The sequence below is a fragment of the Mytilus trossulus genome, chromosome 1 (assembly GCF_036588685.1).
Source record: "Mytilus trossulus isolate FHL-02 chromosome 1, PNRI_Mtr1.1.1.hap1, whole genome shotgun sequence".
Lineage (NCBI taxonomy): Eukaryota > Metazoa > Mollusca > Bivalvia > Mytilida > Mytilidae > Mytilus > Mytilus trossulus.
This window is the reverse complement of record NC_086373.1, coordinates 25,769,528-25,796,251: the sequence shown is the minus strand read 5'-3', so window position 1 is coordinate 25,796,251 and position 26,724 is coordinate 25,769,528. Positions and strand designations below refer to the sequence as shown.

General features: G+C 30.3%; 2 protein-coding genes across 5 annotated transcripts in view; one reads left to right on the top strand and one right to left on the bottom strand.

Annotated features, from left to right (window-relative positions):
• LOC134720248 (mitochondrial inner membrane protease subunit 2-like) overlaps nt 1-26,724 on the bottom strand; it is a 45,563-nt gene that overhangs the window by 7,423 nt on the left and 11,416 nt on the right. For all 3 annotated transcript variants that reach the window (XM_063582825.1, XM_063582824.1, XM_063582823.1), the window contains exon 4: nt 2,586-2,651. In XM_063582825.1, coding sequence (XP_063438895.1) covers nt 2,586-2,651 — 66 coding nt within the window. The remainder of the gene's footprint in view (nt 1-2,585; nt 2,652-26,724) is intronic.
• On the top strand, nt 4,312-26,668 carry LOC134720196 (leucine-rich repeat neuronal protein 1-like). Of its 2 annotated transcripts, none has more exons than XM_063582818.1 (2): nt 4,312-4,699; nt 22,396-26,668. In XM_063582818.1, the coding sequence occupies exon 2, from the start codon at nt 22,813-22,815 to the stop codon at nt 24,904-24,906; it is 2,094 nt and encodes a 697-aa protein (XP_063438888.1). In that variant the 5' UTR covers nt 4,312-4,699; nt 22,396-22,812; the 3' UTR covers nt 24,907-26,668. The 2 variants fall into 2 exon arrangements, with proteins under 2 accessions (XP_063438888.1, XP_063438889.1); XM_063582819.1 differs by lacking the exon at nt 4,312-4,699 and adding an exon at nt 18,733-18,849.

Sequence of the window (26,724 nt, the reverse complement as noted above, 5' to 3'; positions counted from 1 at the left end):
ACAGACTTGGGTAGGGATAGATATGTTGCCTTGAGACAGACTTGGATAGGGATAGATATGTTGCCTTGTGACAGACTTATATAGGGATAGATATGTTGCCTTGAGACAGACTTGGATAGGGATAGATATATTGCCTTGGGACAGACTTGGATAGGGATAGATATGTTGCCTTGGGACATACTTGGATAGGGATTAGATATGTTGCCTTGGGACAGACTTTGTTGGATAGAGATAGATATGTTGCCTTTGAACAGACTTGGATAGGGATAAGATATGTTGCCTTGGGACAGACTTTGTTGGATAGGGATAGATATGTTGCCTTGGGACAAACTATGTTGGATAGGGATAGATATGTTGCCTTGGGACAGACTACCTGCAAACCACTCTTGTCTGACTCAAACGGTTTTTGAATGTGTAAAGCAGGGGGTACTCTCACTACTAAAAGCATCAGATTTAACTTCTTATTCTGACTGAATGTGGCTGTGTATAAATTGTACATCCTGCACATCCAAATGAACTCCCATCTTTGGGTTGGATTTTACTGCAAGTCTTAAGATGACACAGGGACAACTAAATTTGTATATGTAATAAGTCAACCCTTTGGGATAATACCCAATTGGAGATTCATATTTTGAAGGTTAAACTGCATATGATATTGTTTTAAGAGCTAAAATCCGCAAATTGAGAGAATAGTAGCTCAGGCAAAAATAAAGAGCTGCACCATAAGCCCATGATACACCCCTCGTCTTACGTGTGAAGTTTTACGCAATAATCTTAAATAGTTTCTGCGATGACATGGGAACACCTTCCTTTTTGTTACAAAAAACACAATATCTAAAATAAAATTTTGAATCATCACCAAAAAGCATAAAGATCTTTAGATTACTATAACTAAGAAGTATGTACAGTTTTAAGCCATAATCATAAACCAATTTTCAGATATGGCGTCATGTAAGAAAACCCACATCCCTGTTTTAGATCGTTTTACCATCATAAGAAACAACAATGTAAAGTTTTGTGATATTTGGATTAGTTGTTATCAAGTTACTGTGCGACATGTTTAAGCCAGCCAGACAGACAGACAATTGTATACCACAATAGTTCTTGTGAAAATTTTGACGGAGTAAAAAAACTATGAAAAAAATATTAAACTATATATACGCTAGGTAACATTTGAATATTGTGAATTCAAGACATGATCATTTTCCCCACTCCATCAATATTTACAATTCTTCTTCAAGAATTCAATTACAAAAAAATTAACAGTACATCCCTGAGTCAACAGACAACTGAGACTGTAACAAGTCCTCCAAAAGATAAGTTTCTACTACAAAGTACTCAAACAAAGGGGTCAAGAGCTAATAACTACTGGTGATTAATGAATGTTTTACAAAGTAGATACTGAAGCATGAAATGTTTTCTTTCCCTCATAAATTTACACAGAGAGCTCATCGTTTTTGCTAAATAAACAGCTGTGAGAGATTATGGGAAGAAAATTATCACTAAATTGTTGGTACTTCAATGAAAATTTAGGATAACACATCTTTCTAACGAGTTAACATTCCAGCTTGATTCTTCAGCAATAAAGGTAATGAAACATAAAACAGGCAATTTGTGCACAGTGCCAATTTGACATACTGTTTTTCAATGAAAACATGCTCCAGTTCTTGTTAACATACTGATAAAGTTACTAAAAGATGTTGTTTGTTCTATTTGTGTTACAATGCCATTATTCACAAAATGCTTTTGATAACAGTTGGGGTCTTGGAATATGTACAATAAAACAATGTCAGGAATTAAATTGTAATAGAATTGAGAATGAAAACTGAGAATGTGTCAAAGAGACAAAAACCTGACCAAAGAGCAGAAAAACATCCTAAGGTCATCAATTAGTCTTCAATACAGCAAGTAAATTTTGCATCAGCCATCTACATACATGCAATATCTTTTTTATTTCATTGTTCCCACTTACTTAATTAATATGAAAATTTAAAGCTTTTTACAAGATAATGTTTTTTTAGTGATCTTATTGATCACTAACTTGAACAAATGTTGAAGGTTCGTGTTGTTTATTCTTGAGTTTTCTATGTTGTGTCATGTGTACTATTGTTTGTCTGCTTGTCCTTTTCATTTTTAGCCATGGAATTGTCAGTTTATTTTCAATTCATGAGTTTGACTGTCCCTCTGGTATCTTTTGTCCCTCTTTTTGAAACTTGTGACACAGGCTATTAAAATCTGCCCATGAAATACTTTCATCACATGCAAGATCAAAATCCCTTTAATATCCTCATTCCTCAGACATGGACAACAAAAAGGTTTTGACAATTAAGAAAGTTAAGAATCAAATTCAATCATGCAAAGATGGATAAATGAATGATAAATGATTCCGAATGTCCAGGAGCAATATTTTCAAATCATATTCAGCATTGAAAACAAGATAGGAGCGCATGCTTAAAGTACATATTTGAGGACACTTAAAATGTAAGGGAAAAAATGTACATTGTAATGTTCTATCAGATAATTTGTTTTAAACCATTTTTTTTTAAACAAGTCGATTCTTATTCCTATTGCATGTCATTCATTACCTTATTACATCTCCTTCAAAGCCCACGATTCTTTTAATCAACTTCTCATCTGGGTTCTTTGGTGATCTGAAAGTAAACATTTCAAGAGTTTCATTATACTTCTCATCACTTTGTTATATTCTTAAAGTAGGCAGCTGTCTTCACAAGATTATATAATTTACCTGGATTAAAAAATACATTTATAATCATTCTTTCAAGTGTTTTTTTAAACATTTGATGTTAAAAACCTTGGATGTTAATTACATTAGTGAGAAATTCAATATACATGATTAGTGTTTTTGAATCAGTAAAAAATTCCAACTGTATCTCCTAAGTGTCTTAATGGATTTTCTCTCTGCTCTTAAGTTTAACTGGCTTCTGACCCCTACCCATTTGCAAGCATTATAAAATGTTAGATGAAAATTGGGGGTAAATAAGTCTTTGTGATACCTAAAAGCTAATCGAAAAAGTCATGTTGTGGCTCCAAATCTCCTGTGTACTCAAGTTAGATAACACCTGAAGACAATTATTTCTCAAAGCTTTTATCTTATGGTCAGTCAGTATGCTCATATTTGCCTCATACTGATTTGAAAGCACAATAATGATTTGGCAATCTAACAAAAGCCAAAGAGATCAACTGAGACCTGGAAAAACAGTTAGTTTGTCTTTGATGAAGTTTTGATCATTAAATGGAAGTCAAAAGTATGATTGTCTAACGATCAATCTTTTTAATGATCCAGAATAGAAAAAAACATCTAAAACATTTGTTTTTGAATGTACTAGATATCAATATAGGCAATCAAGTTTATATGAGTTTTCACAATACTTGATTCATTTATTTGAGCTTTCAAATTACTGCCAGTGATGGTTTGTCAAATTAAACATTAATTTAAAAAACACTTTTTGTGACATTCTAAATAGTTATCAGACTTTGGTTATGCTGATCCTAGGCATATAAGCCTCATATTCATGCATATGGTAAAGAGGGGTAGAAGGACCTTTTTCCAGACAATAGGATTAGGCCTTTTTTTATTATTTTCTATTTTTGAAGGAATTAAGGATTGATCAGTGGGTTTATTTTCACTGGAATTTAGGATTTGCCATTTTTGGAAGTTGTTACAATGGGAATTGGGAATTAAGGATTATTTTTTTCAGGATCCAGGAATTAATTTTTGTTTCTCTCTCTGGATTATTCAGTATGAAATCGTGTCTTACTCCATCTCTGATAATAATTTCTAAGTGTACATAGAACAATTTCAAGTCCTACCCAAATTCAAGCAAAAAATTTGCCATTTTACTTGCAAATATCGCTGAAATTTACAAAATATGCTTTCAATTATCATTTGCCTAGGTTAACTTTGCTCCTTTGACAGAAGACATCAGTTATACTTTTAAAAGAACTGACATAAATAAATAGATATAGTTATGTTAGGAATTATAAGATATAAGAAATCATATTTATCCATTGTATTTTTCTGATGCCTTAATATAACTAAACATGCAATCATTTTTCAACCTATTTTGAAAATTCTGATAAACAGTGGAAACTAATACAACATTGCTCTATAAATCTGACAGAATTATCCAACATTGATTAATTACCATAAACATCATTTAAACTAATCGTTTTTACCAATATCCCCAGAAGCCGTCAGTTGTAATTCAGAATTCAGACTTTTAAATAAAGCCTAAATGCAGCTTTAACAGGTTGCAGAGTTGGAACAAGTGGATTAATTGATTTTTTGCTCCATTCTGATATAAAGGAAGTGATAAATGCCTGGAGCCCTGGATGCCTATTTGAAAACTCTGTGAGATAGATCACATGCTGCATTAGCATCTTTGTAAATGATTGCCTCACAATCAAACTTAAGCCAACTGATATAGAACTGATAGACAAAAAAAAAACAATTTACAACCAAAACATCAGTTACTATACCATTTCTCATCATAAAGAAGAAACACAAACAACTTGAACACCAATAATCGACAAATCAAAGAAGAAAACGCAGGGCTGGAAAATTTAATGTTTATTTTGTTTTGAAGTTTTCAAACAAGTTTAAAATCCATAATTTTCAAAAATGAGCAATTCAAGGAAGTTATAAACATAAAAAGGAATACAATATTCATTGATAAAAGTAAGTATGCTATTTAGTAAATTGTATCTATTTTATTGCAATCGCAAATATTAGATGCTTTTGTTTTTGAACATTATATGATTTATTCAGACACGCAACATGTAACAGTTGTGAAACATGAGCTTAAAATATGCAAAATATTGACATAATTCAATTTATTCTTTCAGTAAAACATAAACCAATATATTGGTTCTTGTTTCAAGTGTTAGAGCTCATAATATAGTTAATAAAATAATTTATTTCAGATTAATTATTTTTTTACTGTAATACAACATGAGATATTTATCCGTTGTGACTTTGTAACGATAGAGTTGATATAAAATTTAAAAAAAAAAGGAGTTTTTGATAATTCCATATAAGACATATTAGAATCAAATAACTGTTACCAAAAGTTTAACAGCAAATATTTCAGTTGTAAGATGTATAGTATGAAGCAACAGAGACTCTGTCTGAAATTAATATCTGAACACTTAGTTTCTAATAATAATCTAGCACTATTCATTCTAAAAGTTCCACTCTATAAATTTGTCAACCACATTACCATATATATTTTTTTTATTACATTTTCAAATGAAAGTCATGCAGATTCCATCAAAGAGAGAAGCCTCACACCAAGAGTTCAATGTTTCTAATAATTAAATTCATCCAAGTTTTAAATGAAAGATGTAATTTCTTTCAAGCTACAAAGTAGGAGTTCTGATGCAGGGAATGGAACTGTATAGGGTATCGATACATCAGACTATGAGAGTACAAGTGATCTTTTCTTTTCTGTTAATCTTTATTTATCAAAGTCATAACAACTATAGGCATTCAACATATAAACTACATTCCAGTACACACAATATACATTGATAGCAGAAGGTAGTGTCAAACATATTACAACATGTTAGATCTTAATTTTCCTGTTATATGTAAGGCTTTGATAAGATTAAATCTTAATTTATAAATTTTCCAACCAAAAAAATGCAACTACTCAGTACTGCAACAATAAATGATTGTGGTAGTTATCAAGGATAAAAGGAAAACATGTGATATGTCATACTAGTCACCTCCTACAATTGTCTCCTTATTTCAAATTATCATTAAAATAAAAGTCATCAAAGGGATTAAGGAATCCATCATTTTTGAGCATACGTCATGAAGAACAAATGATATTCAATAACAAGCACAATTCAACTGATTAAAATTCTAGAACCATGAAATCATTCCTCATTACAGAATCTTAGAAATATGTAAAAAAAGTTATGAATGTATGAAAGGACAGACAGACAGACAGCAGAAAAAGCAAATGTATTAATGGTTACACCATACAACCTAATGAGTCCTGGTATAGTAATGTGTACAAAATCGGATTAAATTTCATGTTGTCTTAATTAATGTGATCTTTTCTAGCATATAAGTATTTGCTTCTTGATGTTAAACATTCATTTCTCTAATTCTTTGGCAATATAACCCTTTCTGGACCAAATGTTAAAAAATAAATTGATTAATATATGGTTGACAATGATCTCAATAATCCATTTGTACCAATGTGACAATCTCTCTCTCTATATATATATCCACTGCAAATATTTAAATGTTCAATAGTTCTGACTAAAATTGTAAAAGAAAAATCCTCCAAAACAGTATGTCTGTGACATAAGTAACTACAACAACAAAAGATTTACAGGCTCAAGAAATATAACATCTATCCTGTTTATAAAAAGAAAAATATTTGTTTTTAAACCCATCAGACTTCATCAAACATTTTTAAAAGATTGTTTACAGTGAAACTATATCATGATTTGAAATATTTCAGATTATGTAATACCATTATCTCATGCAATTTTTTTTTTATTCTGCTTTCAACAAAATTATATAACACTGACATTAGTAAACCTGTAAAATATCACATTAATACTGAGACTCAAAATTTAGTATACATAATTCAAACATTCATTGATTCAAGACAACTGTAGTCATTTAAAATAACGCAAAATTCTACAGAAGTTTGAAATTTTTTTTTTATTAAAAGTTTAAGATAAACAAATTTTTTCTAAAGTTTAAGATTAAAATAAGAAAATGTAAAAGTTTTTCAACATACTGTCATTTCAGAAATATTAATGTGCAATTATCATTTCAATTTTTAAGCTATAGACACATGCAAGATTTATTATTGCAACTTCCACAAATTCTGTATCGTAACAAATGATAAAAAAAATCAAAATGCAAGGGTGACAATTTTGGCAATATAATAAATTTAAAATACTGCAAAAGTATCAGAATTTACAATATTCTATTAAACTTGAAATTTATGATATTGGAGCGACATAAAAAGTGACTCAATGCATTCATCCCAAATATCTATCTGTTTACTGAATACATCATCAAACTTCAGCATTTTGGTTGCAGAAATGTTGGCATGCATATAATTTGCCATTCAGGACATACTTTATAACATGCAATTACAAATTTGAGGCAGATATTGACATTAATCACATCTGAAAACATAAATTCTACTGCCAAAATTAATCATTGCACATATTTGTGTGAAATATTTGCTAGTTGCAATGCAGGTTTTGTTCCAATATTAAACACGGCATACCAGTACAAGCCATCAATTTACTTAAACATGGAAATAAACAAGAAAACTAATTTGAAAACTAGTCTTTTAGAAGCAATTTATCATTATATTCTGCCATTTTCGAGATCCAATTAATATTGCAAACAATTTGATTTTGCATGATAAAATTAATCTTTATGTCTATGGAATAAGCTTTAAAATCATTTATTTTTATAATTGTGTGCCACCTGTTTCAATAAATACTGATTCGAGGGTAATTTACAATTAGATCTGTCAGATAGTATAAAAAAATCTGGATATTTCAATTATGTTTTCCTGAAATACTTTATCTTTATAGCAGAATATCATGCAACAGCTAGCAATACTCATAATTTAAAACCTAAAACTAGCTTTATGACCCAGTTGTTTTTATTCAAAACAATTTCAAGCAGACCTCTACAAATGAATTTTATTCTAAAAATAAATAACTTTATTAAACAAATATCTTATAAATAATTTAGGCAAATTTTTAAAATCGGAAACTCTGTGGAATTCATTTCACAAAAAGATTAAATATTTAATGAAAACAAACCATGATTGCTATTTTCAACTTTAATTGATATGCATAAAAATTAAAAAACGTTTACAGATTATATCAAACAATTCCCAGACAGTCATAATCAACCTGAGCTTACAACTAACAAACAAAAGGGGATTTAATATTAAAACTCCAGAAATAACAAATGTTGTAAGGGGAAGTAATACAGTGCACCTTTCTGCATGAAAAGATAGTGAATCAAGTTGACCTTTTTTTACCACCTGTTATTCCAACCACTTTTATACACATGATACACACCCGTTAAAAGATCCAAGTGCAGAATACTACAAACAGTGCATACATCAAATAGTTTTTAATTAAGAACATGCTGTGGGAAATTAGTTAGTTTGCCATAATGGATTATGTATGCTGACAGAACAATTTTCATCGTAACATTCTAATGAGTCGTGCCTTTTTTGCATTATTGCGCAAAACTAATTGTTTTCTTCAAAACAACATTTTAGATAATAAAGAACTAACTTGGCAGATAGGCAAATATCATTAAAATTTCTTAAAGACAAGTTTTTAGCTGTTTTACTCTTTATTTTGGGTATATTAATGATTTGCGTGTGACATTAGTCCAAATATCTTTTCATTTTTTTGGAAAGTTTTTTTTATATAAAAGAAAAAAAAACTTTATAAGTTATCTAGATTCTAACTTAGAGTCTGTCTCCGCAGAGATTGCAGGAAATATAGTACGTTTCACACATTTTTTTAAGCAATGATAAATTCTTACTTTTATCTGCATTATACAACAGAATAAAATTATAACAAACAACAAAAAAAACAAAGATTAAGAATGAATCTTTGTAAGATGAACATTATAAAAAAAAAAAGATAACATAGCAAGCAGAGATAAGATTACACTAGTAAAAAAAAATTATTTTTTTTATTTTCGGTCTTATTCTTGTGAAATAATCTGATGTGGTGATTCTTATACAATTTTTTTTTACAAAATCAGTTCAGAAAAGTATTAACATCAATTTCCTTAACATTAGAAGCAGAACCACCACTACTGCAACTATTCTGAATAAACACGGAAATTGTTAATTGAAAAATTAATTTCAGGTATCCTTGACACAACTAATTAGGTGACAAGTAAAATATTTTCCTTTCAAGTATGAATAAATTAAATAAGAATCGATATTGGACCATTATATCTATTAAAAACAAATGTAACTTATGTCAGTTTCATGCAAAGGGTTATTAAAATAATGTAGATCTCAAAAAGAACAATTCAATATTGCAATTCATTCCTCTTTAACCGATATTTGAAAATATGGTAGTCACTCAAAATCTTTGTCCAAGGAATTGTATATATATAGATTCTTACATTGATACCAGTGGATTATCGGATTTATCCAATCGAGACAGTTAAAATTTATAATTTAACTATCGAGATTGGATAAATCCGATAATCCACGAGTAACTATGTAAGAATCTGTTTCTCTAATGATTAAAAAGACATTTTCTTTTTTTTGTTAACCAAAAATCCCTTTGAGTGCCTTTCACATTGCACAAAGTTGTCAATTTCATTAACACCTGTTATCATATTTTGATTCATTCAGTTAGCTAAAAAGGTCATGACCTTTTAAATCATCCAATGATCTTTTGAGATCACTAGCAACCACACGTTGATTAAATTTTTTTATACAATGGGTTCTATTCAATGGGTTCGGAAAGGGATAAATTTCCATAGAGTTAGAGAAATTTAAATAGATGCCTCCGGGTGTGGGAATTTCTCACTACATTGAAGACCTCTTGGTGACCTTCTGCTGTTGTTTTTTCTATGATTGGGTTGTTGTCTCTTTGACACATTCTCCATTTCCATTCTCAATTTTAATTTCTTGCTTTGTCAATGATGGAGAAAAAGAAATACATGTAACAACTTATAACTAACAATTGGTTTCTTTCTATTAAAAACCTTGAAAGGTTGCTAGAAAAGCAATAGTTGTTTTAAAAATTGAAGTTTATGACTAAAATAAATCTCACAATTATCAGAAAACACCAACATTTTCCAGGGCTTTCCATAGAGTTTGAAGTACTTTTTTTTTTACACCACTTCAAATGTGGATTTGTTTTTACTTCTTCATATCAGAATAAACAATAAGTTTCATTCTTAATTATAATATCATTGAAACATTATAAACCTGTATAACATTCAGATATGATATTGACATGTATTTACTATTATCCATGTAATAGGATAGTAATTTTATATACTATCATTATCCAAAATAACCTTGCTTTATGGTACTTAATATAAGGTTCAATAAAACCTATATCAATAAATTCATTAATAACAGGAAAATTAATTCATAAAAAAGCACTTTCTCATTAACTTCTTTCCAGTTAATGCAAAATAAATTGATGTTTTACAGAAAAAAAATACGTTCAATTTGCTATAAAGATTACTACCAGCAAATATGAAAATAGTTCTGAAACAAAAACATAAAAGCAATTTGTTCTCTCTATTGAACTAGAAAAGTTACCGAGGACAGTTTGTTCAATATGGCATAAAAAACATGTAAACAGTCCATTAAATGATGGTACCATCTGTCGTCAACTTGCAGGTGCATACAATTTCTCCGAATATCGATCTGCAAGTTATCCATTACCTGGAAAGTTTAGGTGAAATCAATTAAACCGCAGTCCTCTTTGTTTTTCTTCTGTCAACAGATACCAATCTTTCTCTTATTTCATGATATGATTCAATTATGTCAATTAAATATATAAACATCTAATTGAATTTGCAAAATAAATATTTACAAAATAAAACTATGGTATTTATTTTGCAATCTGAAATGAAAAGTTTGACTCATCTTTAATGGTTATAAAAGCCTATAAAAAGTGTTGATGATACTGTTGAAAATGACTTATGTTACACTCAGGGCAAAATTATCGACAGATAAGTAATGCTTTTACCTATTTCAAGGACAAAACAATTATTCATTATAAAAATATAAAAAAAATCATTGTTTTATTGTTTTACTTGCAAAATTAGTTCAAAACCATTATCTGAAATCAATCAAAAGTTCAAACGACTCAAGTGTTGATGAACTAACATTTAGCTTTCTTAGGTCAAATTTTAATCATATTTTAAACATGTAAAAATATTTTTCATGACAATCACCACAACGTAATACAAATGCAAAAGTTTTGCAGTTTTATAAAGACACTTGAATACTATGACAACCTGATTTCTAACTTCATATTATTTATTTTTTTTGGGTTGCTGTCTCGATCATTATATAATTTAACCTCTCATAATCAATAATAATATATGTTCCATGTAACTTGAGAATTGTCCTGGTGAAGGGATACTGTACATTAAACAGAAAAGATTACTATTGACTAACCACTACAAAGAATAAAAGAAGCACTCCAATGATACTTTCAAATCTGTGCCAAAATATGTTACAGTATCACCTAACTATAACAATATACTTATGTAATTCCGTAAATCTCTTTGTAATGTTGATTCCTAACATATGTTTACTTATTAATGGCATATCATTGCATCATCATTCATAAAGCATCAAAGTATATGTCTTGGTGTTATGTAATGATCCCAAATTACCTACATAAAAAAATTCTTATGATAAAGTACTCATAGGAACAGAGTGAACTAAGAGCTGGTACTGTGAGCTCTAGATATTGTCAGACTTGCATGGACAGACCAACAGTCTCAGTAACTCCTTTATGCTTCCATCCTCAATTTCCTAGGAAAAGAGTGAACTAAGAGGTACTGTGAGCTTTAGATTCTGTCAGACTTGCATGGACAGACCAACAGTCTCAGTAACTCCTTTATGCTTCCATCCTCAATTTCCTAGGAAAAGAGTGAACTAAGAGGTACTGTGAGCTTTAGATACTGTCAGACTTGCATGGACAGACCAACAGTCTCAGTAACTCCTTTATGCTTCCATCCTCAATTTCCTAGGAAAAGAGTGAACTAAGAGGTACTGTGAGCTTTAGATACTGTCAGACTTGCATGGACAGACCAACAGTCTCAGTAACTCCTTTATGCTTCCATCCTCAATTTCCTAGGAAAAAAGTGAACTAAGAGGTACTGTGAGCTTTAGATATTGTCAGACTTGCATGGACAGACCAACAGTCTCAGTAACTCCTTTATGCTTCCATCCTCAATTTCCTAGGAAAAGAGTGAACTAAGAGGTACTGTGAGCTTTAGATTCTGTCAGACTTGCATGGACAGACCAACAGTCTCAGTAACTCCTTTATGCTTCCATCCTCAATTTCCTAGGAAAAGAGTGAACTAAGAGGTACTGTGAGCTTTAGATACTGTCAGACTTGCATGGACAGACCAACAGTCTCAGTAACTCCTTTATGCTTCCATCCTCAATTTCCTAGGAAAAGAGTGAACTAAGAGGTACTGTGAGCTTTAGATTCTGTCAGACTTGCATGGACAGACCAACAGTCTCAGTAACTCCTTTATGCTTCCATCCTCAATTTCCTAGGAAAAGAGTGAACTAAGAGGTACTGTGAGCTTTAGATTCTGTCAGACTTGCATGGACAGACCAACAGTCTCAGTAACTCCTTTATGCTTCCATCCTCAATTTCCTAGGAAAAGAGTGAACTAAGAGGTACTGTGAGCTTTAGATACTGTCAGACTTGCATGGACAGACCAACAGTCTCAGTAACTCCTTTATGCTTCCATCCTCAATTTCCTAGGAAAAGAGTGAACTAAGAGGTACTGTGAGCTTTAGATACTGTCAGACTTGCATGGACAGACCAACAGTCTCAGTAACTCCTTTATGCTTCCATCCTCAATTTCCTAGGAAAAGAGTGAACTAAGAGGTACTGTGAGCTTTAGATACTGTCAGACTTGCATGGACAGACCAACAGTCTCAGTAACTCCTTTATGCTTCCATCCTCAATTTCCTAGGAAAAGAGTGAACTAAGAGGTACTGTGAGCTCTAGATACTGTCAGACTTGCATGGACAGACCAACAGTCTCAGTAACTCCTTTATGCTTCCATCCTCAATTTCCTAGGAAAAGAGTGAACTAAGAGGTACTGTGAGCAACCAGATACTGTCAGACTTGCATGGACAGACCAACAGTATCAGTAACTCGTTTATGCTTACATCCTCAATCTCCCAATATATATCTCATATTTAATTATCAATACCCATTTGGTCCACAAATCTGACAGAATTATTAGTTGTGACCTTGCATCATCAGGCCTATTATCAACACCATTTCAAATGCTCCTTAATCTTCAAGAACATGGGTTTAAGTAACAACACATCCTTTGTTTTAAGCAACCAACAGCAATAGTTATAAATTTATCAATTATAGATTTTTAGTAGACTGAGTAACGTGATGGTACCCAAATTGCACCTATTTAGAAAAAATATCAACGGAAATCTTACAAAATTTTCTAGAGATTAAATTTTTTTAATTTTTATTATTTGATACAATGCATGTCTTTCAACATTGGTAAAAATATTTAAATATACAAAAAACGTTCACAGTATTTATCAACAGATGGACTGTTTACTGAAAAAGCGAAATGTACTGAAACGTCGCCATGTTTTGAGTTAGGGTTACAAATAAAAAACTTTGATCACTCATTGGAATAAATTGTTTTGAATTACAAACATATGGCTCAGAAACTATAAATAGTGATTATGTATATCAGAGAGTCAAAGATATAGACAGATGCATGTGACAAGTTCTGCTTAACTCTTCAAACTGTGTGGGATTAGTGTTCTTTTCTCTCAAAAACTATGCTCTTAGATTGCTTCAACAATCCTTTGATGAAAACAATCTACAATCTGCAAATTATTTCCATAATTCTATTTTTGTCTTTTTGCTAACATTATTTCTTAACTCAATACTAAGAACTGCTACAAATCAAAAGATTCTAAATTGTCTGTCGATTTTACAATTGTACATTTTTTTTCAATCTGCATTTTCTATGCAATTAAATAAATCAAGCTCCTACTGGTACGTTATCAATCTTTCCCATCACTAAAACCAATAAGTAGTGTTTAGTCAGAAAATAAAACAGCTGAATAAAAAAACAAATTTTCAAACTGAGAAATCCAATGTATAAAAGATAAATCTAATAATGAATTGTGTACTGAGTAAATAAATTTAGTTAACTTCCTGCAAGCAGCAGCTCTTTGAAGGCTGTGAGCAAACATTGTACCTGTAAATTCATTGATTTTGAAATTGAGGATATTACAGGGGAACTGAAGGTGTTTCAGGGTATTTTTTATTGAAATTAATTTAAATAAGCAAGTAAAAAATCTCAAATATCATATCTCATTAAGAAAGCAAATTTTGTGTTGGCCCTTTTATTTTTGTATAGATATTAACATAATTTGGCATGTTGTAATTTTCAATGCCCTTAATTCCTCTAAATAATAGTTAATACCATTGCATTATCATATTTCGCAAGAAAATCCCACAATTACATGTATGTCTATTTCTATTTTTGTAAGTGCATCTAAATAATGGTGACTGCTGATATGATAAGGTGATGTGGAATCAATAAGTTGTCAATGAGACAATCATCACCAGAGACCAAAGGACATAGAAATTAACAATCATTTAAAGATCACTAAACAGCCTTCAACAGTAAGGAAACCCAGTATACTGCATATTTAGCTGTAAAAGGGGCCAAACTGACAAAATTAAACAACTCAGATGAGAAAACTATCGGCCTAATCAATTTACAAAATAATAAGCAGAAAAAGACTATGATTTCAACAACAAACAACAACCACTTAGTAACAGGCTCTTACATGCGAATACTTCAGATACTGTTAAGTAGATTATTTTCAAAGATCAAATTGCTGTATTTCAAGGGGAAGACTGTTTTCAAGTTCCTTTTCATGTTTTCATGCTTACTTCTTTATAATCTGCCTTTATCAATCAAATTAATTAACAAGAGAAATTTCTTTCAATTATTTCATGTGACTATTCAGGAAATTATGGAAAAAAATAAGTTCTTTACAAGCAATTTTCACTTTATAATAATCAGAGGCCACAATAAATCATCTAAGATGATGGATGCCTTAATTAGACCAGGTACTGGCATTGTAGATAAGAGATATTGCAAGGACACTTTCTACCATAACACCATGGGTATTCTGTAAAGGTATGAATAAAAGGAGAAAATTTAGGGCTTGAGGAGTTAATTTTGGTGGATTTGAGTTTTATGGGGAACAACCAATACCAGTAATCATTTCACTTATGTTTAATGTTAACACTGCCACATTCTGTATGTGCCTGTCCTAAGTCAAGATTTTGTAATTCATTGGTTGTCATTTGTGCCTGTATATTATATATTATTTTTTTCATTGTTTTGTACATAAAACAAGTAGTTAATACTTTTTTCGCTTTTTCCTTTGAATTGTTTAATATTTGTCATTTTGGGGCTTTAATAAAGCTGACTTATAATTGTGCTTATTTGGTCTCTGTTAGCGACTTTTCTCTTTGTCAATCAATTACATCTTCTTATTTTTATATTTTTTTTTATATCTAAAGCCACCCTGCAGTATGATGACAATTTGCATCATCTATTTAAAAATTTATGAGCACTTGATAACTTTTTATTATTATGTGTTATATAACAGACAAGATAATCAATATTGAATTCTATAAACTTGTGCACTTTGTTAATTGTCAGTATTACCATCTTCTCCAGGAAGACAATGTAATGCATCACATTAACAATCAAACATTCAGTCACATGACTTTTCTAAATAAATGTCTTGGAAACTACCTCAAGCTAGCAATAAATGTCATGGAACAAATATTACCATATGTGGTTTTAAATGAATTATGTGCTTTTCTTAGTTAATTTGAACTTTTAGCATGTTCAAAAAAAGAATTCAAATCAAAATAAAATTCAATTTACCCAAAGTCAATCCAATTACATGTAACTTTTAAGTCAATTTAAATGTAACTTAGGAGCAGATAATGGAGAGAGAATCCCATAAACTGATCTAGTAATCTGACAAAAGGAACTAAAAGTGAATAAAATCTTCCTCTTGAGGGAATAGGGTTGATGTATTGATGACAGTTCAACATCCAACTGCAAACAATATATGAACATTAAGGTTAATAAATATGTAAATATATATGTATTACCAAATATCCTGAGAAATGTGTCAGATGTACCAAACACCAGTTCAAATTTTAATAAAATACATTAATATGCTGACTTCATAATCTCAATTACTTCTTTCATCAATCCTAATAATAATGTAAAGTCTTTCAATTTAAATTCTTTTTTTATATTTTTCCATGCAAGAGTAACAAGACTTTTAAAAAATGTTTGAATGAAGGCAGGTTTTCCCATATCCCACACTAACTCTAGTATACCTGATTGGTTATTGTTGCTCCAGTGAGGCTGAGTTGGCTAAAATACTTGAAAGAACATGGGTTGTCGTCTATGACAGAACATGGAAAACGAATGGTCCACTTGAGTCAATGAGTATTTATAAGTACTTGTATATGTGCAATCGCATTGTCTCAGTACTATTTCAGCAGCTCATTTGATGTGCTCTGCACCTTTTTTTTTTTTTTTTTTTTTTTAAGTAAAATCAGTAAAAGTTAAAGGGAAACTGACCCACTGCCATACATGAAAGATCCATCTATTCAGTTCTTCTTTGATGTCAATTTCAATATTAATATCATCAAAATCAATTAATAAACCATTATATCAAGGTCTGTGATTTAATTTCACTATGATAATTGTATTTATTTAAGCTTTAATCTCCGATGACATGTCAGTTAGATGGTAGTTAGATTATCATCTAAATGGATCTCATTTGTACTAAGTCACCAATATGTGTCACTATGACATTTCACAAACCAATAATGCAAGGAATTTTTCCCTTGAATAATTCATAAACAAAAACAAAGTACTTAGAGACACGTACTAAAGAAAAAAATCATTTGAATAAGTAAAATATTCTTTTTTCTTTGTGAAATCATTTCATGAAAATGCAGATTCAAATAAGTGATAGGGAATTTAAATCGGAGTTAACTCATAAAAGGTAATATGTCCTATAGTTGCAAACATTCGATCACCATTTTAATTTTTCACTTTTATTTGTTCTTTAGTCAAGTTAGTAGATGATAAGACCTTTTTATGTTAATATGCAGACATGCAAAAAACTACTGAATCTTGCAAAATGCATCATTTTCAAATGACAAATCAATTTTATATACATTGACGTAGAGAAGTTTAAATCATTCAGACTCTCATCCAAAATGCTGCTCAAACTATCCATTGACATTTCTTGCTTACTTGCAGAAGCTGATGCATTCAAACATATCTATAATTTGAGGACTTCCAGGATAATTTATAGATAGGTTCAAATCTAATTCAAAATATTTACTATGGTCTGTAAACTAAAATATTATCAGTATTTTTTGCTTCTTTCTATAGGTCTGTTAATGTACTGGTAAGTACGTTTGACATTCAAGGTTCTACAATAGCCATAAATTGTAAATAAACCAGACAAACTAAACTACTAGCCATGAGTAATGACTCTAGTTTTACCAATAACTCTAGAGAATTCCAAGTGACATTCAGACAATACTGAACTGTAATTACAATTCACTGTAGATGACAGAACCAATATTTCATTTTTTTCACAAATACACTAATATTATACTGTTTTCCTTTTCTTACGAATACTAAATGGAAAACAACTCAGGAGAATTCATGTTAACAATAGGGCTTCAGACACTAATTACCAATGCATTTAAAACTTGTAAGACTGAATGGCATCATCAGCAGACATTATCTAATATCACCCACACAGTATTACTATTGTATTGTACTTTCTTCTGGTCAAAGGCATCAGCTAACATACAAATAAATTTAAAGTGTTGGTCTTCTTTCCTAAACTTAATAAACTTTGTTTTGCTTCTAATGTTTGGTCTAAAGACCTTTTTTTTTACTGTATTGTATGCTTTTAACTGATTTTGAATAAATTTTACTTGATTTGATTTTGATTCTGACTTAGTAATATAATGACAGAACCTTTCAGCAAGCTAGCTATTACCCAACATAGTTAAATCTGACAGAATGTTATACAATATACAAGTGTTCAAAGCCTATAAATTAAGGACTCAAATAGTTGGAAAACCATGATTTAATTGATAGTGGAGTTCAAAATCTACCAATAGTGTTTCACATCAAGTTAAATATTATGTTAACAGTACTGTAGCTTAAGTGTGTACGTGTTCTCTGAATTAATAGTTCATTCTAAAGTTCAATATTTCCACTTTTCTTCTAAATTAATATATACTTCATGTACACAGGGTTTGTTAAATTTTGTCTGTTGTGTTCAGTTATTTCTGAAATCATTTACTCTTCTGTTTTATCGAAAAATTCAACACACTTCATTATCTTTTAACTCAATTAAAAAAACAAAATAACTCAATTTGCAAACAAATATAATACAAATTTTCAAAGGTTATCATCTTTAACGCTATGTCTTGGGAGATAATAAAATCAACCATGTCAAAAATCATCATAACTCAGTTTCAAAAATGATATTATAGTATTGGCATAATTCCATTCTTATCTTTTAGAATCTATTCAACTGCCATAAAGCACTTCAACATCCCATTTAATAGTAGTACAGAAATCTACAACTCTTTAAGAATATCCTGAAGTATCAATAATCTATGTGGCAATGAGCATCAAGTGGTTTATACAGACCTGTGGTTTACCAGTCCCGATTATAAGCTTATCATTGGAATAATTGTATAGGGAAATCCCATGGCGAGCTAGACAAAATGAGCAGTTAGTGGTAGGATTTTATCTCCAATATTGATTGGTTATAGTGAAAGTTTTTCGTGGTGATATTTTGTCTGACCTGCCGTAATTCAAGTCAATTTTCCTGTATTGCTTGTATTATTGACAACTCTTTCAGTACTTGCATGATTCATAAGGAAGCTTATTTGTTTTTGTGTTCTAACATTACTGAGTATCATTAGTGAAATGGATCCTGCAGACAGGTTGGTGTCAATTAACTCTCTTGCTTATCTCTTTAGTTAATGTCAACCCTTTACTGGAGTCAAATAAATAAATAAAATAATGTATACTCTTCTTTAATCAAATAAATTTTAAAAAAACAATCAAGCAATTTTTTTTCTTAAAATCAGATTTATGGGATTAATTCTCTTTCTAAGTTTTAAATAAGTCGTTAATCTAAGTAATTTTTATCAATATTATTTCAGTCTATTTGATTTTTTTTTACTAATTTTCCATACTGATTTTGTGATATTGAAGACTCCTGAGCAAGAATATTGATATTATCATTTTCAAAACAGTACAATGGCACTAACATGATGCACTTTTGCAGATCAAACAAAAAACTGGCTTCAGTCATTAAAAACTAATAATGCACTTAGATGTAATTTGATTGATTTGGTTATTAGGTACACTTCAAATAAACATAAATCTCAAAATAAACTGAATGCTCAAATTGATTAAGATGTCCAGAAGCAATTATTTTGATTTGTATTTTACAAAACTGCAACTGCAATCTGTTTCACAAAAAAAAGTTATCATAAGCATACAGAATGTTTATGGCTTATGACCAATCTTAGTCGTAAGTGATTTTGTGAATCGACTCGATCCTGCCAATATAAAAATAGTCTCATTTTGAGATCTTGTTATTAATTTATTTAAAAGAGCCCTGTCTGGCTTAAACCTAAAAAGATAGTTTGCTACAAAATAATTTATAAAATGCAGTTATAGAATGATTTTTTTAGTTTTGGTACTGATTTTTATCTGCAAGAATATCAAGCAAGCCTTCAGTAATAAGGGGCAGCTGACATTCTAGCTGATGAAATCAGTATAAATAAAATAACAAGCCATTATCTTCATCGACATTTCATCTTAACAATATGTTTTTGGCTGAGATAATGAAATCCAAGAAAATAGTTAGTAAAATGATTTTTACATGTACAAAACGTTGATAGTTGTTCATTTGTATGAATGAAGTTGCATTGCATATTTTATTGACCAGAAAGCACAGCTGACTTTTCTGAAATAAAGTGTCCAGATAAAACATCTTACTAATTTAGAATCTAAGAATTAGTATTATTTTGTAAAGATTAACGAATTTGACTAATTTTATAGTTTCAGGGGCAAAATAATACCTCTTATTGGAACTTCTACTTTTCTGTATAATACATTATGAAAAGTACATCCATAACCACTCACTTATAGGATAACTAATAATTCAACTTTTTGCTTCAAATAATAAAACAATTTCTTCTACCATGTCTACTTCCATCATTAAAATGTTCCAAAAATCATCATGATAATTAACAAACGAAATTGTACAAAAAATTAATCCAAAAAAGGAATTTTTCAAATATGGCAAGCACTAAAGATTTCCAAAAATATTAGAAGTCATACTATTAATACATTTTCAGTATAATTATCCGTGTTATATGAGACCTGTTCGTTCTAAAAAAGGAAAATGTATGTGCTTAGCCACTAATTTTAGTACTCTTTTAATACTCTAAATATAGGCTTTAAGAAAATATAATATCATAAATATTATTTAAGCCAGTATGACAGTGCTGTCATCCAAGTTATGTCACAATAGTAATTTGCCAGCTTATGTAGCAGACAGACTATTTCAGGATCAGCTTGGCTATATGACAAACATATACAACTAGTGTCACCCAAAATATTTTTGGCAGGGTCTAGATAGATAATTACAAAATGCATGTGAAAATGTATATTAGTTTAGGGTTTGCCTTTATATTAAATCTTTGCATTTGTGTCAGAAAGTCAAGATTTCAATTGGAATATTTTACCCCCAAAAATGTCAATTCAGTGGCCTATCCAGGGAATGGTTACAGGGGTTGGAAGTTGGAACCCCCCTTTTTTTGTCGACCATTGCATTTGAATGGGGACATATGGTTGGAACCCCCCACCTATATACTATATATTTTTCCATGAGTATGTGAGTTAAGTTAGCATTAACATCAAGAACCCATATATATATTTTGATATTTAATCAATCATATTTCATTTTACAAAAATATGCATTATTTTTTTACAACAAAAATGTATCTCATAGAAAATAAGAGCCATAACAGCTGCTGACATATTTTTACAAAAACGTTTTTTTGTTAACATTTTGAAACATGCAATTCAATAATTATGTCAAAATTTTATGCACAAATAAAATAAACATAGCACTTGAGTGCTTCTGTTTTCAATATATTTCAATGCTTCTGAGAGCAGTATAATTAAGTAAATATTCTGTTATTCTCATAAACATTTCTAATTATAATTTGTAAAATGCAAATTTTCACAAAAGTTCAATTGTTTCTAATGTAATTGACAAATAAACTGCACATTTGAGATTACAAATATGTTATCAAATGTCGGTCTACAAATTAACGTTCGCTACATATAATTGAAATTCTTAATTCAAATAAGGCTTCTGAATTCGTACAAGTAACTGAAGTACACAGAAATCCTACATTCAGTAAGCAACTTGGGTTTTCTGAGAATACATAATTTTAATTAACTTACTTTTTGCCAGGCATTTGAACAGCAAGCCATTTTTGTGTTTAGCAGAGTTAAACAATATACAACCGCATTTTTTTTGCAGTAGCCTGTATATAAGAACATCTGCATACAAATTGAAATTAAAAAGAGGTGTTAGTTTGGCATCACTGTATTGTTAGAATGCCCCTATCAATCATACAGTGCAACATCTGCATTAATTCACATTAATTCTTTGAGAAGTCTCATTATATAAACCTGAAACACAAATAAACAAAGTCTGTAAAAAAAAAATTGATAACTGTTTTCCCATTTGAAACATTTACAAATCCAATCATATTTTTTTTTAGTGTTATTGAATATCTAGCTATGTCTTAGTAACAATGGATGTTATACTTGTCCCCTAGCAAAAAACATCCTTGATTCTGAAATCATTGATAGTATTTTATTTATAACAAAAATTTGACTTGCAATTATGAGCAACACAATGAAAATAGAAATAGAGCTGAAACTGTTTCTCCTTCTGAGCATTGGGTTCACTCTTGGATTTTGTTGTTTCAAATTGCTCAATCTTAAGTGTTGTAATATGGTTTTGTGGACATTTTTGTCATTTTGTAGTTTAAATTTTGGACACAAAAATCATTAAGCATAAGGTTTGTTAAATTCCAAGATACCTAAATTAAAAAAATATCACATTATCTTTTTTAATGTAAAAATTGTTGTTATTTTTTTTTAAACTTTTAATTTTGAACTTCTATGAGCTACGTCTGCGCATTTACTTCTCAATATGAATTGTGATTTTTCAGTTCAGTTGTTCTCAAGAGCTTCTTTTTCAGTCTTTTCACTTTAGACTATTTATGTTTTCCAATATATCTTGCGTAAGTTTACTGAAGAGACATAAACAGACAGATGCACTCTTCCAAACTCCCAGTCTAACTGTAAAGGAGACATCAAACATGTCAACTTAAATCTATTTAATTCCGTATGTGACAAAACAAAGTATATTAATTCTACGTTATATGTTTCAGGACACTGACACAAACTTGATGAACGGCAGAGACAAATCGTTAAAAGCTTTCAAGTGAGATAATTATCCAGCTCCGATGCTTTTTTTCCAATTTGAGGTGACATAATTTGAACTGCGAAACCGAATCATTTAATATACATTTAGTTGTGACAGATGCTGTAGGAAATCTATTATATCCTGTTCACTCCTGCAGACATTCTCAGAGGAGGGGAAAATTATGGAACTACAATACTGACAGTGCCAATTTACAATTTAACTAGTCCAAATAATGAAAATGGTAGTCTTCTATTCAAATCTACAAGACATTAACGCAAAACAATCAAGCCTCCATTTCAATCTCTGGCGACTTTACAGGATGTTTGAGCAGCTGAAGTAATTAAAGAAAAAAACATGTGATTATTGAACTTTTTAAGGAAACATGCATTTATCCCTTAGACAGCTGATAAAAGGGAGATTAATTATTATTTTGCTGCTTGGAGTGATATTATTCACTGGTATTGAAAGTAGAATGGATTGGAATGTTGAATGTCCTTTGAAATGTGCTTGCTATATCGGAAGATTAGATACAGAGAATTTCAAACAAGTGATGAAAATTGTCAATTGTACAAATGCTGGACTTTTTTTAATACCACAAAATTTGTCTTCTTCCACCGAAGCTTTAATTGTGGCGAGTAACTCAATAAAAGATCTCAATCTTCCACCAAGGATGCGGCAGCTGAAATATTTAGATGCCTCAAATAACAAGGTAACCAGTTTCGACAAACAAATACAAAAACTGATTCAATTGAGAAATCTTAATCTACATAGTAATTTTATTACTACTCTAAGAAATGGACAATTTTCAGGCTTGAAGTATTTAATAAACTTAGACTTATCCAAGAACAAGTTACGTTACATAGAGAAACATGCTTTTGGAGGATTAAACTATGTGCAACGTCTTAATTTAGAAGATAATAACTTGAATATACTTGAAAATCAATGGTTTGTTGGGATGCCATCTTTAAAATGGCTATATTTGTCAAGAAATGTTTTAAGAGAATTGAGGAGTGGTGTATTCGATACATCAAATCATCTTGACACTATCAGCTTCACGGAAAACAAAATACAAAATATTGAGAATAATGCTTTCTTTGGGCTAGAACAGCTAGCTACATTGGATCTTTCTAATAACAATATTTTATCTATTCCATCAAAATCATTTCTCAAGCTTCCAAATTTAAAGAAACTGAATTTTGATGGCAATCCAATTTACAGGCTAGTGCATGAAACATTTTGTAATTTAAACGTTTCCGTACTTTCTCTCAGTTACATGCCACACCTTTCAGTTATTGAGGAAGGAGCGTTTGCCAACTTAACCAAACTCATATCACTTCAACTTCATGACAATCAGAAACTTGTGTTCATTGATCCAAATGCATTTGAAAACATTCCAAGTCTTCGAAATTTATATATTCACAATAACCGCTTGAGAGTGCTTCCTCATAAAATAATTCAAAGTCTGCCATCAATTAAAGTTTGTCATTTTTACAGCAATCTTTTGCATTGTGACTGTAACATTGACTGGATGGTCAATGACATCATGTCTAAAAATCACACATCAATCATGTATGACGGGGCCATGTTAATATGTTACACTCCTCCTAGCAGGTATGGACTGCCAATTGTCAGTCTTCCACGAACTAATCAAACCCAAAACTGTGTTCCATTGACGATTCCTATCTACGATAAAAACTACGAAGTGAGTATTGGTGAAGAGTTACGACTTGAATGTCATGCGACAGGTGTTCCTGAACCAAATATAACTTGGATGTTACCCAATGGATCAATGTTATCTCAGAGCATTAAATACAATAGAATTGAAGTGAAAGATAAGTTTATACTAATCGTCAGACATTTACAAAAGTCTGACAGCGGATTGTATGCATGTCAGGCTACGAACAGTGAAGGTTTTGATATAAGTGAAACATTGGTCAAAGTAATCAATAAGCCTATAAGAATAATTGCATTACCATCAACCCTAAATTACATTACAATTACGTGGAATGGTACAAAATACTGGTCTATGATTTCCGATTATCAAATACATTACAGAGAAGCTAAGAGTAGAGTTAATTATAGGATTGTTCATCTCAGTCCGTATTCAAGACGTTATACATTTTCTAATTTAAAATCCTATACGAGTTATGAATTTTGTATTGTCTATGTCTATTCTACCGAAGTGTATCCAGTGGATTGTATCAATGCTACGTCTGGAAAGGCATTAGATTATCTTCCAGGAATAACGTCGGTGAATACTAAAGCAGTGGCTGCTGTAATAACAATAGTTGTTATGATTTTCATATTAGCATGTGCCGTTATGGTTGTTAGAAAATTCAAGAGACGGAAGAGCTATAATAGCACTACTGATGAAGAAGACACATTTGTTACAACACAAATTCCATTAGAAAATGTCTACCAGCCTAATACCTATATGTGTTCTTCAAAAACTTCCTTAATTAGAGCTCAAGAATAATAGATCAGCTCAAATCATTCAAGTTACTTCAAATATTCATTGCAGTCATATCTGAATTCACCATTAGGATGATTGCAAGTTGATGTCATAATTAAGAAAAATCACATTAAATTTCATGTAATGATATTCGTGTTCATTCAGTCATTATTTGTTCATAGCAATTTAAATGTTTGAAAGTTAAATATTTCAACGAAGCAGTCTATAGAGAAACTTTAGAAACATTGGACTTTTCTCTATCTATACACATTGGGGCTACAAATGGGAATTAATGTATGCAGTACTGCGGTTTTTAAATGAGTTGATCTTTTAAAAGGGGTGATTAATACGTCCTAATTGGATGTATTTTGTTATACTTGCATAATATTCAAAAAATCAAAAAGCTATTATTCATCTATCATTTTTTCATTTTTTAATGTAATAAAAAAACAAAGAGCGAATCAAAACTGGTCAGTATTGAAAACATTTATATATAGGGCATCAAAATTAAATTGTACAGTCATGATAATATATATCTTGCACATATTTTAACTGTTGTTATAATAGGAGTCAACTCTCTAGCAGAAAATAATAGGAATACATGTATCAATCTTTATAACAATGAAACCAAATTAAACAGATTTTCTTTCATAGTTATTTCTGGTTTAATCATGTCTGTTATAGAAACTAATGAATAAAGATCACAGTAAAAAATGTGTGAGCTTCAACAATACACAACAAGAATATTTTGGGTAAATATATAGAAATTGGATAAAACACTAGCTTCAGTATTTACTTTCTTATTTTTGATGACCTTGGTTAAGGGAGATAACTCTATAAACCAATAATGAATAGATAGTGTTTTTAAACAATACTTTTAAACATTTGTGTGAAACAGAATAAAAAAAGGTCGTACATTGACCTATAATGGTTTACTTTTAAAAAAAATGTTATTTGGATGGAGAGTTGTCTCATTGGCACTCACACCACATCTTCCTATATCTAATTACAATATATTTATGAAACTGGGTCACAAAAGCAATACTAGTGACGGGATTTATCCAATCACATTAGAGTTAACCTTCTTCAAAGCACCTGCTTGATTATCAGGTTATAGCATCTACATTTATGTTTTGAATTATGAAAAGACAGAATATAACAGAATATGCATGTAAAAAGGGAAAATCAGAATTCAGATCATATCTTTACCACAAAAACTATTCTATTACAGCTTTTGACAAGAATGGTGCATGTAAAATGATAAAGGCATCTGTATAATATTTTGATCCTGTCAACTATTATCAATTCTTTATAGCCCAAAATGGAACTTAATCCGATTTTGTGTGACATTTTGAATAATAACAATTTTTCTCTTCTATTTGTAACAAGCAGAAGTTACCTTTCATAAATATATACACATTGTTGTACAAATATATAAGGGAACAAGTGATAAAGCCTAAAATCTAAAAAAAAATCCAGAACTAGTATGTCATTGTCAACTAAAAAAAGCAAAAGTATATATATCTGTATATACACATGAAACAATCTTATGTGATCAGAATTTAATTTTTGTTCACTTAAAAAAAGAAGTAGTTCATAGAATAATGAGCATTACCAGTGTTCCCTTCTGTTCTCTTTATCCATCTTCTATTGATGGTTTTATACAAAAATCAAAACTGTTATATATATTGAATCTAGTCAAAAGCTCTTTAAGTTATAATTGTATATATTTTTACACACATGTTCTGCATTGTAATTTTATAATTATTGTGTAAATAAAATTTATGTGCTGCAATAAAATTATCAACATGAAGAATTTGTTCTTGTTTCTTTTATTGCAGT